Source organism: Curcuma longa, chromosome 1 (assembly GCF_044706935.1).
Source record: "Curcuma longa cultivar G26 ecotype Majalengka, Jawa Barat chromosome 1, ITB_CL_G26_1.1, whole genome shotgun sequence".
Taxonomy (NCBI): domain Eukaryota; kingdom Viridiplantae; phylum Streptophyta; class Magnoliopsida; order Zingiberales; family Zingiberaceae; genus Curcuma; species Curcuma longa.
The window spans coordinates 12,963,689-12,981,380 of NC_133861.1; the positions used below are offsets into that span (position 1 = coordinate 12,963,689).

The window sequence follows — 17,692 nt, forward strand, 5'->3', positions numbered from 1 at the left end:
TGGGTGCGAGTGGTGCGGGGACGAGACCATGGCAAGGACCAAGAATGTCCCAGCCCTGCCCTTAACTTGGAGAAATCCTTCATTAGAATACAACTGGAGAATGTAAAATTTTGTCATGTAATTAGTCTGCTTCTCCCTGTTTAGGTTCATAATTTGTGGTTAGGTTTTAACCAAGGCTGAGCTGGGGCGTCTATCCATGCTGGGCTTGGGCTTGTGGCTGTCAGCCGCAAAAAGCTTAGAAGACTTTTATTGCTGATAAAAAGTCGTAGTAATAGTAATAAATTGCTCGCTGAAACATGGCTGCTTCTCGAGACTTCTTTGTTGAATATTCTTCATCTGATTTCAGTTGAATATTTATTGCTGTAGGAAAACTTAGTTTATGACAAGTGCTGAACATGTCGAGCGCAGCGGCACGAACTCTCTCATCGATCCGTATGATGCGTGATTGGCATGTATAATGGATGTTGGATTTTATAGAATAAAATGGCATTTCAACAAAAGAAGGTGGTGACCAGCAAGAAACGCGGGTTGCAGTAGTGTTCCGCTTTGGTCATGCACAGCTGTTATCACAAAAGAAAGCAATTAAACACGGAAACGAATTTCCAAGTCAAACCATGCTTGATCTTGAATATATAAATATATTTATCCATGTTGTCAGATATAAACAAAGTGCAGAAGGAATTGGAAGCTGCTCTGTCTCTCTCTCTCTCTCTCTGCCCCTGCACTCTGCATTCCTAAATCTGCTTAAAGTATTTTTTGGTGCTTGGCTTTTGTTGGGGGCAATGGGGAGGAGGGTGCAGGGGGTTTTCTCTGCCACTGGAGTACTGCTCTTGCTACAACTGGGTCTGGTCATTGCTCAGAATTCCTCCACCTGGCTGACATTGTCCGGTAATCTCTCTACCTCTCTTTGGTACCGTAGCCTGTCGAGTTCATGTACTGCAGTGTACAGTAAGGGAAAGAAAAAAATGTTTGTAAATACTGCAGAAAACTACCCTGCTTTGTTTTCAGGAATTCTATTATACCTCATTCTGTGTTGGGACAATTGTCTGCTCTTTGAATAGGGCAAGGGAGAGAAAGTTTAGGGATTTTCCCTGTTCCCCTTCTCTATAGCTTGTGTTGTGGCTCTCGCCAAGGAAAGAGAATCCAGCTTCATTTCTAATATTTGTTTTTCTAGATGTAAAATAACCTCATTCATTGTCATCCTATAAGTTCTTTGGTTAGTTTGTTACTACTGATTGCAATGTGAGCCAGTATTTGTCTCTGATAAACTTTTTTGCTAGAGGTCAAAGTGAATCATAAAGCTAGGTTCTCATGGGATAATATCCTTTTTAATCACAATCTTCTATTGAATATTGAGGAATCTTTTACCAAGTGTTCTACACCTGAACAAGGATAGATGTTCCATTTATGTTTTAACTTTGCATGTTTATGTGCTAAAGCTAAGCTATTTCCATGTGGCAGGCAATGCCCCTGCGATAGTAGCTAAGGGAGGCTTCTCAGGGTTATTTCCTGATTCCAGTTTCGATGCCTACAATCTAGTTTCTTTCACAAGTTCACCTGACACAATATTGTGGTGTGATGTACAATTGACCAAAGATGGTGTTGGAGTTTGTATACCAAATGTGAAGTTAGATAATTGCACTAATATTGCATATGTCTATCCGACCGGGCAAAGCGATTATCTTGTCAATGGTGTGAACACAACAGGCTGGTTTTCTGTGGATTATACCATGACAGACCTATCAAACGTTTATTGTAAGTGCTAAAGAGGTTTTGCTTATTATTGTCACATTTAATGACTATTACAGTGAACATCCTCAGAATTTAGAAAGTAGGAGCAGTTTTGATCATGTATTATGCACAATGTAGTAAATGGTTGTTTTCATTCTAGTATAGGATATCTTTGTTCATTCGAAAGAACATTAGAAAGTCGCATTGTAGAACAAAATTATTAGATTGGAGAATTATGCTTTCTGCAGTATAACCCTATCTTGGATCATGTTGTTGACTTATATCCCTGCAGTAATACAGGCAATTTATTCACGAAGCAATGCATTTGATTCTAACTCTTACACCATACTTGCTGTTGAGGATGTGGCTACAAATTTCAAACCACCTGGCCTATGGTTGAACATACAGGTATGGCAAGGCTTCTAGACATTCATATGCACTCTTCCATGTGATGGTGACTATGCTTTAGTTGTTTTCGATCTGAAATTTTGATGTTCATATTATGCAGCATGATATTTTCTATGCTCAACATAATTTAAGCATGACAACCTATGTGCTTGATGTGTCAAGGCGTGTTACTGTGGACTATCTTTCCTCTCCAGAACTGGCTTTCCTGAGCAGCATAGCACCAATGCTTAGCAGCAGCAATACAAAGCTAATATTTCACTTTCTTGACCAAACTATATCTGAACCATCAACAGATCAAACATATGGTTCTCTGCTTAATAATCTTACATTCATCAAGACATTTGCTTCTGGAATCCTTGTTCCAAAGAGTTACATCTGGCCAGTAACAACTGATAATTATGTACTCCCCTATTCATCCCTTGTCTTGGATGCCCACAATGTTGGGTTGGAAATTTACGCAGCAGATTTTGCAAACGATCACACCTTGAGCTACAACTATAGCTACGATCCGTTAGCTGAATACCTTGCTTTCATTGACAATGGTGTTTTCTCTGTTGATGGAGTGGTAACAGATTTTCCTGCAACTCCATCAGAAGCAAGAGGTACCTTTCCTGCTTTGTGCATATTAAAGTCTGCATTAAAAGAGAATTCGTCTGCTTTATCGCCTGTGAATTACTCAGAATAAGTTGACAATTGTTGATTGGATTGGTTATGCATTGTTATCTCTACCATAATTTGAACTTTGGACTACTTGTTGCCTGCTATATTGGAACTAAATTCACTTATCGAATTGTAAATTCAGAAGAATGATATAAAATGGACAGCTTAATTCAATTAGTACAAGATTCCATGTATGATTTTTAGGTATATATTTATAGATAGTGTTAGCTTAATTAGTCCATCCCAATGTCAGTATTGCACAGCAGATGAATTGTTTTAGCTTCATGCCAGAAATCGTTGCTTAAAGCTGTAAACATTATCGAAGAACTTGCAGAAAGAATCAGTTATGTGAAATGGTTGAATTTCTTCTGAGTGAACCATCTTTTTTACAAAGATTTGAGGAGTCGAATTACAGAAATAGAATTTTCTAAGTTTTCTGGGCACTGTAACTTCTTCCACATCTCTATTTCATAAAAAGTAAATTTCCTAGTATTCAGTAAAGAATTTTTTCATCAAACACCCATTCAGTGTAATCAATTTCTACAAAAACATCGAATCCAGAAACAATATGTTGTATTTATAGTTTTAATCATGAAATATTGTTATTTTTCTATATAAAGATTGTTGTGAGATAGACAATGACTCAAATGAACTGCTCATGTTTGCTGAAGTATCTTAAACCATCTTTTTAAATACGATCAACGTTGTATTGCTGAAGTATCTTACTGATGCCATTGCAATCCTTGCAGGTTGTTTTTCTCATATAAATATAAGTACTATCAATCATGGTAAGCCGACAATTATGTTTCTAGTATTTTAGCTAGAAAATAAGTTATTCATCTTTTTTTTATACATAAATTCAGTTTATAGTATTTTTTACTTTTTTTTTTTTGCTTTCCTGTTCTCAGGCACTCCATTGATTATCTCACACAATGGGGACAGTGGAGACTACCCAGACTGTACTGATTTGGCCTATCAGAAAGCAGTGGATAGTGGTGTTGATTTCATTGATTGTCCTATCCAAGTTACACAAGATGGAATCGCTGTATGCATGAGTTCTATAGATCTGGTAGCTGATACTACAGTCACTACTTCCCCCTTCGCTAATCGCTTTTCCAATATCCCTGAGGTTCAAGATGCTCAAGGAATTTTCACCTTCAATCTCACATGGGATGAAATTCAAAAGAATTTGCAACGTAAGAGTTAATCTTCATGATCATCGATCAATATCTGTTTTAATGCTATATGATTCTAATTCAAAATAATATACTCCCCTTTTTTGTGTCACAGCCAAAATTTCCAACCCAGAGTTCGGATATTCGTTAGTCAGAAATCCACGGTATGCTAATGCCGGAAGCTTCATGAGATTATCTGATTTTCTAACTTTTGCCAAAGGCAAGCCTATTGCTGGAATCCTGATCAGCATAGAGGTGAGAAAAATGTAACTTTTGTTCCCTTAAATGGTCGAGCAATTTAAGAAGATGGAAAATTTTATTCTGAAAGATTACCTCGAACAAGTACTACCTCAGCCAAAAACACAGAATCTACACCAATCAAGATCAGATTTTGAAATCCTGCATCAATGAACAATTACTTATAGCCGTTCAATCTAACAAATTTGTTACCTTGTGGGTCTGCAGCATGCGGCATTTATGGCCGAAGAATTAAGCTACGGCGTGATTGATGCTGTCATCTCTGCCTTACAAGTTGCAGGATACGACAATCAGACTGCTGTTCAAGTTATGATCATGTCTACTAACAGCTCAGTTCTCATAGAATTCCAAGAGAGAACCAACTACAAGCTCGTCTACAAAGTGGAGGAGTTCATTAGCGGCGCAGATTCTTCAACATTAGCTGATATTAAGAGGTTTGCCGATGCTGTGGCCATTGACAGGCAATCCATTTACCCTGAATCGGCTCAGTTCATAACGAAGTCAACAGATGTTGTCTCCAAGTTTCAGGCAGCTGGACTTGCCGTTTACGTGTACGTGTTTCGCAATGAATTTGTGGCCCAGCCGTGGGACTTCTTCTCCGACGCCACTGTAGAGATCAATAGTTATGTCGAGGGGATAAAAGTGGATGGCATCATCACCGATTTCCCAGGAACCGCTGGACGCTATAAAAGTACGCACTCTTTGACATCCTTCTTTTATACCAATCAATCAGGTTAAGCCATTCATACGTTTAGATATGATTGTGAATCTTTGTTTATGCAGGAAACTCCTGTAGGAACATGAGCACTAATGCTCCAAACTACATGTATCCTGTTCAAGGCGGCACTTTGCTGCAACTTGTTGCCCCACAAGGAATGCCACCAGCACTGGCTCCAATGCCCGTCCTCAATGACTCAGATGTGGCGGAGCCGCCTCTTCCTCCTGTGTCCCCAAGGCATGCGCCGGCCCCCTCAGCTGACACTGCATCTCCTCCTTCCCAACCTTCAAATGCACTGCAATTGATGGCTTCAATCTTCACCTCGTTGGCAATAATCCTCTCTGCTGCTCTCCTTCTCGCCTGAGTTATGTGACATTTTGATGCTTCTCTTCTCTGAGGCTAGCTATTCTTTTTGTGTGATATTATTATTCTTGTTATGTCATTGGGTTTCAAACTTCTATACGTGCCAATGTATTACTTGTAAAGTTTTCCGTAGATTAGTTTGCTATTCTTGGTCAGAGCAATTTTCTATCTCCACAAAGTTCATACAGCTCGCTTTGGTGTTCATTCAAACAAGTAAAATTAACAGCCACACAATGAACTGACATCATCAGAAGCAATAATTGAATCCCAGTCTATCAAGTAACAATTCATGTATATCTTGTTGATCTGGTGACATGGCGTGCACATAATGTAATCACTACAAGGATTGGTGGCTCATCATCCCTATCGATGAATTTGTCTTAAAGGAGGAAGTTTTTTCCCTCATCCTGGGAAATTTATTATAAATGCATTAGTCCTCCAAGTGATTGAATCATCTGGGTTAGGTTGATCTAGCTAGTGGAGGAATACAAATTGAACACATCCGATTCCTTTAATTTCGTCCATAATTGGGTTTCTTCCGATGGCCGGATCGTCTCTGAAACCGTCGAGCTTTACAATGGCGGATGAGCAGAAGACTCCACTTCTTCCTCTCCACCAATCTCCACAGAGCCTTCACCACCGTTTCCGTTCGGTTCTGACGTTGAAGAACCTCAGCATAGTCTCCGGTCCAGTATCATGCATGCTAATCTTCTTCTTCGTTGATGTCGGTGGCCTGCCGTCGTGCCGGAACATGCTCGGGGTTCTCTCGTGGGTGTTCCTGTGGTGGATGACAGAGGCCGTCCCGATGGCCGTCACCTCCATGGCACCTCTCTTCCTCTTCCCCATCTTTGGAATTGCTTCTGCCGACGAGGTGGCGAAGTTTTACATGGACGACATCATCGCCCTCGTGCTCGGAAGCTTCATAATTGTTCTGGCCGTCGAGCATTACAACATCCACCGTCGACTTGCTCTAAATGTTACTTCGTTGTTCTGTGGCGATCCTCTCAACACGAAGCTACTTCTACTGGGTATCTGCGGCACCACTGCCTTCATGAGCATGTGGATGCACAACACCGCCGCGGCCTTGATGATGATGCCGGTGGCCACTGGAGTACTGCAGCGGTTACCCGACGGCGACGAAGTGTGCCCGGAGGTGAAGCAGTTCAGCAAAGCGGTGGTACTCGGGGTCGTCTACTCTGCTAGCATCGGAGGAATGGCAACCTTGACCGGCACCGGAGTAAACCTCATCCTGGTCGGAATGTGGGAGAGCTACTTCCCTGAGGCGGAGCAGATCAGCTTCAGCACGTGGTTCTTCTTCGGATTCCCACTGGCTCTGTTTCTGTTCTGCGTCTTGTTGAGCATCCTCTGTTTACTCTACTGCTCCAAGAATTCAGACAAGCAACTGTCGGCTTACCTGGACAGGAATCATCTGAGGAGGGAGCTTGAATTGTTAGGTCCTATGGCTTTTGCTGAGAAGATGATTCTGATAATCTTCGGGGTATGTTCTGATTAGATTAGTTGATTAAAAAGAGTGAAATGAAATTTTTCTGACTATGTTTTTCTGCAGTTGCTGGTTGTGTTATGGATGACAAGGAGAATAACCAATGATGTTCCAGGATGGGGTTCTCTCTTCCATGGCCATGTTGGCGATGGCACTGTCAGCGTAAGAAACCTAGTTTATTGAGAAAGTTTGAAATTGAGGGCATTTAATTAACAACGATGGCTCAACAACAGGTGCTGATGGCAACCTTCTTGTTCATAATTCCAAGCAAAAAGAACGAGGGGGAAATGCTGATGGACTGGAACAAGTGCAAGAAGCTTCCATGGAGCATCATCCTCCTCCTCGGCGCCGGGTTCGCGATCGCCAGCGGCGTGAGGACGAGCGGCCTCACCGACGTCCTCTCCAGTGGCCTTGACTTCCTGAAGGGCGCTCCCTACTTGGCCATCACGCCGGTGGCGTGCCTGATCAGCGCCGCCATCACGGAGTTCACCTCCAACAACGCCACCACCACGCTGGTGCTCCCGCTGCTGGTGGAGCTGGCGGAAACCATGAGGGTGCACCCGCTGCTGCTGATGGTGCCGGGGGCCATCGGGGCTCAGTTCTCGTTCTTGCTGCCGACAAGCACGCCGCCGAACGTGGTGGGGTTCGCAACGGGGCGCATCAGGATTGAGGACATGATCAAGGCGGGTGCGGCGTTGAAGATCGCCGGCGTTGTGGCTTTGTCGTTGCTGATGCCGACGCTAGGTGAAGGCAGCTTCTCTTCTCCATCCTCTACTGATTTAATTACGTACCTTGCTTGATTTCCAGATGTCTAATTACTTTTCTATTTTTACTTTTTGATGAAAGCAGGAGCATTTGTCTTCAAGACAAACAAGCAACCATAATCAATCGATCGATCTCCCAGCGAAGAACAGAGATTTTCCTGGATTTTTTTTCTTTGTTTGGAGGTGGAATTTCGTGTCTTATCATGTATTTTAGGCATAATTTTTTATATAAAAATATTTTAAATGTTTATGCAGTATTTTTTTTATCTTTGAGGCTTAATGAAAATTGAAGGTTTACAGGATGGAAAGGCAAAATTAAGCCTTTCCTAAAATACAAGTCCTTGCAGTCAATGAGTCAATACCTTCCACTCGCCTCTGTCTTCTCTCCGACAATCGAACCCCAAAACTTATCCAATTTATCTTCCTCACAACCAAATTTGGGACCCATGTCCATTACCATGGTAGACTTCCTACCCAGCTCATCGTCGGTACACCATAATCTCAGGTCTTTTAAGCCGACCACCTAACCAGGCTATTTACCCTTGGCTGAGACATTAATTACGCAATGGACTAACAATTGTTCCGGTGTGCCGATAGTTTCGTGATTATTATTATATGGGAGGGTAATTCCTGGATAGCCTCGAACCCTAATAAGTAAATATAGTAAACCATCTTCCACTTCATACCTCCTCGATTCCGATCGCGTTCTCTCTGCTCTTCCAGCGATGCCGAGAAGGTGATGCCTTTTCCCCTCCGCGCCTATGATCGTATCCAATCGAAATATTATGGCTGCCAACCTTTCTTCACCATTTTCTCTTTTTGTTCTTTGATGCGCCTTCGAAGTGTTCTACTTTTTTTTGTTCGTTGGATTAGATGGGGCTGCGCCTCGCTGCGAAAAGATTGCAAGCATGTTTTTATTTGTTTATAGAATATTTAGGGTTAGGTATCTGGTTATTTGTTTTGATTTTGGAGGGTGATCAGATGATTTTGCTAGCTTTCTTGAAATTGTTAGGGTGTGTTTGGTGTCCCGAATGTTCGTGGCATGATATGTTGACCATACATTTTTTGACGAAATGTTCGTCTTTGTGGGATAGGAGCTTTTCCTGGTGAAATCGTTCGATGCTCCCAATTTGATTGATATTGTAGTTTCTTATGAAAAACTAAACCTAGTAAGTTGATTTTCCTTATTATATGATGGGCATTGTGAATTTTCTTCAAGTTGCAATATAATAGTTATTGCAGGAATTTAACCGTTAGAGGCACATGCATATTTCTAACCATAAGTAGAAAAAGAGGATGATAATGGAGATGGGAATCAGAAGGTTGTTGAGTCAAACTTTGTTAAGGTCTACATCTTTGTGGGATTAAATAACTTCAAGGTTTGGGATAAACCTGACATGGGACTCTTTCTCCACCCTTTACTAGGAAAGAAATCCAGGAATGGCCTCGGCATAAAGCAGGAGCCTATTACTATTTTGACGTTTAAGTCAGTGAAAGGAGTTACGATCATGTCTGAATCAGGGAGTTTGCTGCAATATAGAGTTCCTTCATGCAAGCCTCTTTTGGATCGATCCATAGTTATAATATGTTAGTCAATTGGTTACTTCAGGATTAGCTATGACTTGATGGGATGGGGGTCTCCTCTCGTAAAGATTAAAGTTTGTTGGTTGGTGGGCATCATAACCGGTCATCTAGCCAGCGTTCAGCTACACAAGGGAGCTGTTGTCAAGACCAACAAAGGTGCACGAGGCTGGCATGCTCCTACCCCTGAGCATCCATTCATATCCATGTCCAACCATCATTTGGTCTGAGTTTATCAGACACCAACTGACGCCAGTATGAAAATTTTCCTACTCATATTGGCAAGCTATCACAGCATTGTTTCATCATACTCATTGGAATTATTATTACCATTTAACATAAGTAAATGGGTTGAATGCTAGTCAATTTTTGACCCTGGAAGTCTTCCAGTTTTCTGATTCATAAAGCATGATTAACTTTTACTTATAAAGTTATACAGCAGAGTGATAGTTGGCATAGTCTAAGTGTAAGGCTATAGAAAATTACCAATTTTAAAATGTAGAAGTTTATGTTGGATTTAAGTTGATCTCATATTGTCAATAACTAGGAAACTTAGATTTCTTTATTTATATGTATATTAATGTTTAACGGTTTGCAATATTGCTGATTGGGGGTTAGGTTATGGGAATCATAGCTAGTTGCAGGAAGGAACATTCTACCAGGGATGGCAATGGGTTGGGTTTGGGTCGGAGTTCATATCCTCCATCCCCATCTCGATTGGGTATTCAACTTTCATCTCCATCCCCATATCCATCGGAGGATGGATATCCATCCTCATCCCCATACTACCCATACCCATACCCATACCCATACCCATCAGAGGATTAGATATCCTCTATACTAATAATTTTTTTTCATTCCATCCAACTATCATTATTCAACAAAAATATATTGGAATTAACATCATATCCAAAAAAATATAATTCAACAAAAACAGAATAAACATCTATAGGCTACAAGGGGAGAAGCCGAGAAGGAGAAGATCAGATTTATTTTTTTATTTTTTTCTTTAATTGGTTGTCGGTGAAATGAAAGAATATATATATATATATATATATATATATATATATATATATATATATATATTATCCAATTATAATCGGGTCTAAAGTCCCTCTATACATTCGGGTCAGGGATCGGATCCTCAATTAGGTTCCGGAGGAAATTGTCATCCCTACCTTCTACTAATCATAGTGGGCTGTGAAGTTCGATATAGAATTCAGAACTACTGTTTCATTTTAAACCTCTATAGTGATTTGTACTTGATTTTCACATTGTTGGTTAACTGTAGCTATTTCTCAGGCATGTGGTGTTGTGGTTTTCCATGTCTATTTTTAAGCTTTGAAGAATTATGGTAGACGATCAGTAGATGCTGTGATTGTAACATATGCACAACAGATATTCTTTACTATTGGTGTATTATGATTATTATATCCTAGCCAATTATGTTTCTTTCTATATGTAAGAGGCATTGTGTCTTAAGTTTGCTTACTAACACCTCAGCACTGTTGTAAATACAAATGACGTATTTTTGTTCTTTCTTGAACACAGGGTTTTTTGCAAGTACTTTGCATGCGGAACATGCTTGAAGGGAGAGAGTTGCAATTTTTCACATGATTGGAGGCATCAGCCTAACAAAGTAAGTTATCACAATAGTTTGTTCCTTTGTCATCCGACTAATTTCTAGTCCTAAAGTGTGTTGTGTATATAATCTTTTTCTCTGTATTTGTGCTTGCAGGTATGTACCTTTTATCAAAAGGGACTTTGCAACCATGGCCTTAGATGTAGATATAACCATGTCATAGATTCTGGACGTGAAACTTCTGTAGCAGCATCCTCAGAATCTTGCTCTCAAATAGAATCAAGTTCTTCTCAAGATGCTTTTCCATCAAGAGATATAAGGAATCGAGACACCAGTCATGATTTTACTATTCCAACTGTTTTGGCAGCTTCGAGCCAATCTCATACACCTCGCGAAGCTGCACAAAACCAGGCAATTAGTTCTAATGTGGATATCCATGTTTCTGCTCATAGCAGGCCATCGGATCTACCACTTTGTTCCTTTAACCATGTTGGTAGTTGTCCTCATGGTGAAAGTTGTCATCGTATTCATGGAGAGTTGTGTTCTATTTGTGGTAAGCATTGCTTGCATCCATTCCGACAAGAAGAAAGAGACAAACACATAGAGTCTTGCCAGAGAAACAAGGAGGTTCTTGAAACTTTGGAGTACAGTAAAGAAATAGAATGCAGTATTTGCTTAGAACGGGTACTCTCTAAACCCACAATTACTCAGCGGAAGTTTGGAATATTACCAGACTGTGACCATCCATTCTGCATTGAATGCATTCGGAATTGGCGTAGTAACTCTCCTTCTTCTGGCATTGATTTGAACACTGCATTAAGGGCCTGCCCTGTTTGCCGGCAGCATTCATATTTTGTCATTCCCAGTACAACTTGGTTCTCCACAAGTGAAGAAAAACAAGAGATTATTGATAACTACAAAAGGAAACTCAAGTATGCCAATTTGATTTATCTGCATGCATGTTTAATTTCATGCTTATTTGCACTAGCTGGACATGTTTTGTTCATGAATATCATAATTTTCAAGCTTTTTTGCTGGAATTCTGTTTTTTTTATTAATAGTCCTGTAAATTCTCTTGTTTCACTGCATAGGAGTTTAAAAGTAAGTGAATGATAGAAGAACATGTTTCTGAAATTCATCTTGACTTAATCTTGTATTCTTATGTGGAAACATTGGTAGCAAAATTTTCTAGTTAAAGTAGTAGCTCATTGGCTCATAACCTCAAAATCTACCTTGCCCTATCATTGATAAAAGATCATTATTTGAATATTCCCAATTATTGTCTACAAAACCTACTCTAATTCTAGATCTGAACTACTAACAGTTACTCTGTTTTCTATGGCACCCTTGTTTAGTTCCATGTTAGAATTGTGGGCTATAGGGTTAGATGAGTGAGTTAAGTTTAAACTGGGTTTAAGAGTATTAGCCAAGTGCTTGAGCTTAACAAAGTTTATGGGAGTTTTCTCCTTTGCTTAATATTTTTGCCCGTGACCTTGAAGTTAATTTGTAGGAGTCAATTTGGAATTTTGCCCAGTGTTTGTATAGTTCCTAAAAATAAGGGGTTTGCATGCAAATGAACCTTGAGTTCCTTGTTAGGTTATTTGCCCTTAACCTCTTGACTATACTTTTTTCTAACTCTGTTGAAAGTTATTGTCTACATCATTAGTTTCCATTTTTTTTTGGGAAAAAATAGCAATAGAACTTAGCCTCAGAAGGACCTTTTTTATTCTTACTTCTGCTTAATTAATTTCTTCTAAAATTTCTCCATTGTTGTTTTGTACCACTGCTACTTACATTTCCTTTGCAAATCTCATTATACAACCACAAGTGAGTCTGATAAGCCTAACTGTGGAAACTGTCCTTATATTTATGCTCTTCCTTTGGCAGGTCAATTGACTGCAAATATTTTGATTTTGGAAATGGAACTTGCCCCTTTGGAGCTATCTGCTTCTACAAGGTAATAACCCTTGATTGTATTTTCTATCACATTAGTGTTCAATGGATTTTTTTGTTATCTTGATTTTTTTCCCCAACAAAGCATGGATCTTCTTGGTGTTTTTTCTGTGATCCTGTATTTGCAATTCATTGCATAGAAAAAAAGTTCGACACATTTTACAACAGAAAGCTTAGTAAACGTGTGAATTTTATGTTCAGTAAACAAAGATGGAAAGCAATAATCAAGTTTGCAGAATAATGATTAATAACTTATTGAGAGTTTTCTAAGTTGTTAGATCATGTCTTAGGTATACATTTTTTTCAAAATTGCAAACCTTTACAATCAAAACTATGAATTTTTATTGTTTAAAGACCTTTTTGAATCTAAAGTTAATAGGGTAAACACAATTTTTTTAAAACATGATGCAAAACTCAATATATGTTGTCTACCAATACTCAACAATGTAAAGTTGATCAGTATAAGCATCTACAGGTGCATAATCAACAAACTATACAAATTTGTCACTTTCTGAATGCACATTATTGTTGTGATGTTCATCCTGTCCTTATGCCGCATCTTGCTCCTGTTGTGATGTTTTGTAGCTCTGGATGTCATTGTCAGTGTTTGAGTTGTTTTGGTGACTTTGGTTCATATACCACCTGGGTTTGAGGAAAGCAATCTCTATCTTTTATGCTTGGGTTTTATTTTGTTAAACCAAACTAAGATATTAAATACCACATTCAGAGTTCTTTTTATTTCTAACATTTTACTTTTTGGTATCATTTATTAAATTTGATTGGCTGGCCACTACGCTAGTTAAGGAATGGATCGGTCTAATACATTATTTTTGAACACATGGTGTTTCGGCTCTTGCTGCAATACCATTTCTATTAGCAAACTGAAAATTCTTGCATAATATTTATCCCTTGTTACTACTAATTGTTGCTGATAAATTCTAATTTAACATAACTTTTTTTTTTGTCAGGAGTGTCATTCCTACTTACATACGAACAACTTGAAAATTCTATGTAGCTAAAGAATCTGATGGATTGTGGCATTATATCTGTGCTCTATTTTTAGTACTCTTACATATATTTCCATTGCATGTCAGATGTTAGATTAGTTAATCAGGCGCACTGATGAGATTTTTTCTTGGTTGGAACATATTAACATGAAGATTCATCATCATTTACTTTGCATCTTGTATTTCTTTTATGTTCCTTACGTGAGACCAGCAATTTGTTTACCGACAAGCAAATTGTTGAATGATTATGTATTCTGATATCGTCAATTATGATTAAATTGGGCTTAAATTGATGGTATTTACTTTTTCAGCATAATATTCGGCCAAATGCAAGTAGGCGGAATCCTGATAGGTCTAACAGAGATAGGCCACGTCCATACAGGTCTAGACAACTAGTGGAGGAAGTGGACCGACTTGTCACGAACTACGAATTAGCTAACCTTGCTGCCATGTTAGAGCTTGATGACGAATTCGAGAATGTAGCTAATGATGATGATGATGATGATCTTGGTGATTTATTAGCAATGAGTTTCTTTCTCATGCAGATGGATGAAGAAGGAACAAGTGATGAAGATATTTAGTCCCATTGTGCATCCGTCCTGTTTAGTCACGCAGTAGGGTTTGTCCATGAGTTCATGTTCAAATCCGGTGGCACCTCATTTGTTACCTATTTTGAGCAATTACTATACCTGGATCATTTACGATGTGTTGCTATATTCCTTGGGAATTGTTTCCCAACAATCAGCACTCTGAAAAAGAATTTAGATGTGAGAAGTACTTCACCTCTGCGCTGCTTAAAAAGTTTGTGGCTGGGATGTATTTTCATGTCATTTAGTGAGAATTATATGCTTTTATAATATCCAATTATGCATGATGTATTTGTAATTCTTGTGTACTTTTTCAGTGCACAGGATTTTTGTTAGATTGCTTACCAACTAAGCATGTTACATGGCATACACGTAATCTAATACATAAAATATGTTAGGTTGCTTCCAACATTTTCATGCCTAATATTTTATTTGCATCTTACAAATCGGTTCCGAGGTTGGAGTCTAGACTAGAGATTAAGTTATCGACAATTTTGTATTTTTTATTTTTTCATGAATCTTTAAGAACTGTTAATAAGTAAGAAAGTTATATCTTTATGATCTCTCTGAAAGTCACTTGGATGAAAATAAAAGGTCTGGAAAGGATTTTAAATTATTGATTGTAATTTTTTTTCTTCGGTTGCTTGATGAGTGTATCATAATTTTGTGGGATGAAAAAAATGTTGATCTATTAGTTAAAAGTGTAAAGATAAAATACCCTTTAACTCCATTTTCGGCAAAGTGTCACTGCTTTGCCTTTCGAGGTTAATGCTATTAGTTCAAAATGTTGGTTGATCGTGGTGTTTGTAGTTTATGTTCCTTTTTGTGGAATTTAAAGTGCTTTATAGAGTTTTAAAATAACTAAATTATCTTCAAACTTTTCAATTTTATCATTCTACCCTTTAATTGTTGATCTCACTCTGCTTAAATTTCTTAGAAAATAAGGCATAATTGCCACGTTAATTATCCATCTAATTACTAAATTAATGATAATCACTAATAGTGGATGCTAGCATACAACATATTGCATATCGTTTCAGACCTTTTCCTTTTTTATATAAAAAATAATAAACTGTCTTTCGATCAGAAAAAAAGATGTAATCTTCAATCACCATCTCCTTAAACCTAAAAATCCTACTGTTTCTCCACTTCTTTTTCACCAGAAACAAGATTAATATATCTTGTGAAGAAAACACTTGGAAGTCTGCTGCTATTTGAGGGTTGTTGCACCATGATCTACAATATTTTCATTAAATTTTAAATTATCTATAATGATTAAAATGATATCTTCATAATTTTCCTTAGGAAAATATAATATAATAAACTACGACTAAATTTATTCTCGACTATAGTTAGTTCAGAATTAACTAGATCTTTGTCATTTAATTCATGAATAGTTGGCTCATTTTCTCTTCTTCCATTACAATATTAGAATTAGATTTGAGATAGACAGACGTTGATAACTCAACTAAAAGGGATGAATAAACAATGTTCAATTTCTTAAGTTCATTTATTTATTCATTTACTTCTAACTCTTGTCAAAGTTTCATGTGGAATTAAATTGTTAGTGCAATCTAACATTTAGCATAGTCATTGTTGGACTTATTGTCAAAGTTAGATTGTTAGTGCAATCTAACTCTTGTCAAAGTTTCATGTGGAATTAAGGGCCTTCTTGTGGAGATTTTCAATACAATTTTATGAGAAAATTAGGTGGGGTTTTCTTCAAAATATAATAAAATAAGTTTTTCAAAATATACAATAAATTAAGTTTTCAAAATATACAATAAATGAAGTTTTTCAAAATATACAATAAATGAACCAGAGAAGGACACAAGTTTGGAAGAAACCTTCAAGCAAACAATGCAAATCCATCAAATTCCCCTGTTTCTCTGCCTCCTTCGCTTTCTCAACCAAACTTGGCATTTTGCACAGCTGAACGTGGCTGGCTTCCACCCAACACTTCGTCATCCCTCAAACCACGCTTCGCCCTTCCTTACCTCGCAAACAACTCCCAACAATGGCGTTTTCCTCGATTCCTCACTCCTATAAATCCCCTTCCCCCTCCCCTCCCTCTTCAGGTCTGCAGCTGCAAGAGCAAAGGAGAAGCCAAATCCCTCCCCAAAATCCCATCTTTCTCATCTCCTCCCTTGCTTCGAGCTCCTAGGTCGCCGCCGCAGCAGACAATGGAGATGAGGAAGATCGCCTGCGCCGCTCTCATCGTCGCGGCAGCCGCCACCACTGCCCTCGCCGCCGAAGCGCCCGCCCCCGGCCCCGCCAGCGCCTCCTTTGCAGTCAGCCCCGCCGTCGGAGCCGCCATTGGCGCCTCCTTCCTATCCTTCTTCGCCTTCTACCTGCAGTAACCTCAACCTCCGGCTCTCGATGAGAGAATAAATGCGCTTATTGTTCATGGTTTTGTGTTGATTCTTTCCTTCCGTCAGATCGATTTGATCGTGAGACGAATGTGAATCATTTTTAAATGGGATGAAGAAGGAATCTTTTTTTCTTGCTCTGTTTGTCACTTCGATTCATTATATTGCAATTGTTTGAATGGTGTGTGGATGCGATCATCGCTATCGATCAAGGCCCATGGGCTAATTCAATTTATAGGCCCAAATCACTACCCAAAAGTGACGATCATCACAACATCCCCTTCTGGACCGCCCTCTACCTGCCGCGATCTGCCTTTGCTTGTGGAGTTCCACAGTGATCGACGCCCAGGCGGTTCATGGAGATCGTGCTCTGCAACAACGGGAATCCCCATGGCCTGACCTCGGCGGAGCGAGCAAGCCATCTACCACTCCCATTCAGAGCGGCCGAAGGGACGAAGACAGGCATCAGTTGCAAGCCACTAGCGGCGATCGCTGCCTACGCGGGGAAGGTGATCACTATTTTACCGAGAGATTCATCGTCAATGGGAAGGAGGTTATCGAGATGATACGCAAGTATTAGAGACCGAATTCTCTTCCGCTTCAACACGCTGCTGATGTCTCGCCCAACTTCGATCTACAAGGGAAAATAGTGAACGGAAAAACAAAAAGGCGAGAACTATTGTCCTTTAGATTTATTTGATTCACAATTCGTAGAAGAAAAATCTAAAGTTATTTGATCGGATTCTCTTTAGATCATTATATTCTGTGTTCGACAGGAATGTGTGTTATAAGTAGAACAGGGGAAGCAGATCTAAATGCAATCATCTCATCTGTACCAATCTTTTACTCTGGCAAGGGTGGAGGAGCCTCTAAACTGCTTTCCCATAGCAATCAAATCAGTTGCAGTTTGGCCATCATCCTTTTCAGTTGTAAGTTGCTTTTTTGTTACACTCGCATGAAAACTCCAAGTAGTGATCCAGGACAATTGCCATTATATTGCTGCAATTCTCGTGCTCAAGAATTTATTAGGTCAGA

The 17,692-nt window shown here is 39.1% G+C and overlaps 4 protein-coding genes across 4 annotated transcripts; all 4 read left to right on the forward strand.

The window, feature by feature from the left end:
* Positions 1-697: 697 nt before the first annotated feature.
* Positions 698-5,427, forward strand: LOC141832977 (glycerophosphodiester phosphodiesterase GDPDL4-like). Its single transcript, XM_074720346.1, has 9 exons — positions 698-888; positions 1,462-1,755; positions 2,024-2,139; positions 2,240-2,741; positions 3,549-3,587; positions 3,708-3,995; positions 4,090-4,229; positions 4,440-4,923; positions 5,016-5,427. Exons 1-9 carry the CDS (start codon positions 783-785, stop codon positions 5,312-5,314), a joined length of 2,268 nt encoding a protein of 755 aa, XP_074576447.1. The 5' UTR covers positions 698-782; the 3' UTR covers positions 5,315-5,427.
* Positions 5,428-5,761: 334 nt separating this feature from the next.
* Positions 5,762-7,835, forward strand: LOC141832985 (tonoplast dicarboxylate transporter). Its single transcript, XM_074720359.1, has 4 exons — positions 5,762-6,811; positions 6,881-6,976; positions 7,048-7,558; positions 7,664-7,835. Exons 1-4 carry the CDS (start codon positions 5,855-5,857, stop codon positions 7,696-7,698), a joined length of 1,599 nt encoding a protein of 532 aa, XP_074576460.1. The 5' UTR covers positions 5,762-5,854; the 3' UTR covers positions 7,699-7,835.
* A 378-nt stretch (positions 7,836-8,213) lies between these two features.
* Positions 8,214-14,565, forward strand: LOC141834981 (E3 ubiquitin-protein ligase makorin-like). The gene is made up of 5 exons (XM_074722394.1): positions 8,214-8,314; positions 10,711-10,798; positions 10,898-11,673; positions 12,629-12,698; positions 14,013-14,565. Exons 1-5 carry the CDS (start codon positions 8,304-8,306, stop codon positions 14,280-14,282), a joined length of 1,215 nt encoding a protein of 404 aa, XP_074578495.1. The 5' UTR covers positions 8,214-8,303; the 3' UTR covers positions 14,283-14,565.
* Positions 14,566-16,220: 1,655 nt separating this feature from the next.
* Positions 16,221-16,806, forward strand: LOC141832344 (arabinogalactan protein 23-like). The gene has a single exon (XM_074719851.1). It carries the CDS (start codon positions 16,472-16,474, stop codon positions 16,646-16,648), a length of 177 nt encoding a protein of 58 aa, XP_074575952.1. The 5' UTR covers positions 16,221-16,471; the 3' UTR covers positions 16,649-16,806.
* The last annotated feature ends 886 nt before the right edge of the window (positions 16,807-17,692 follow it).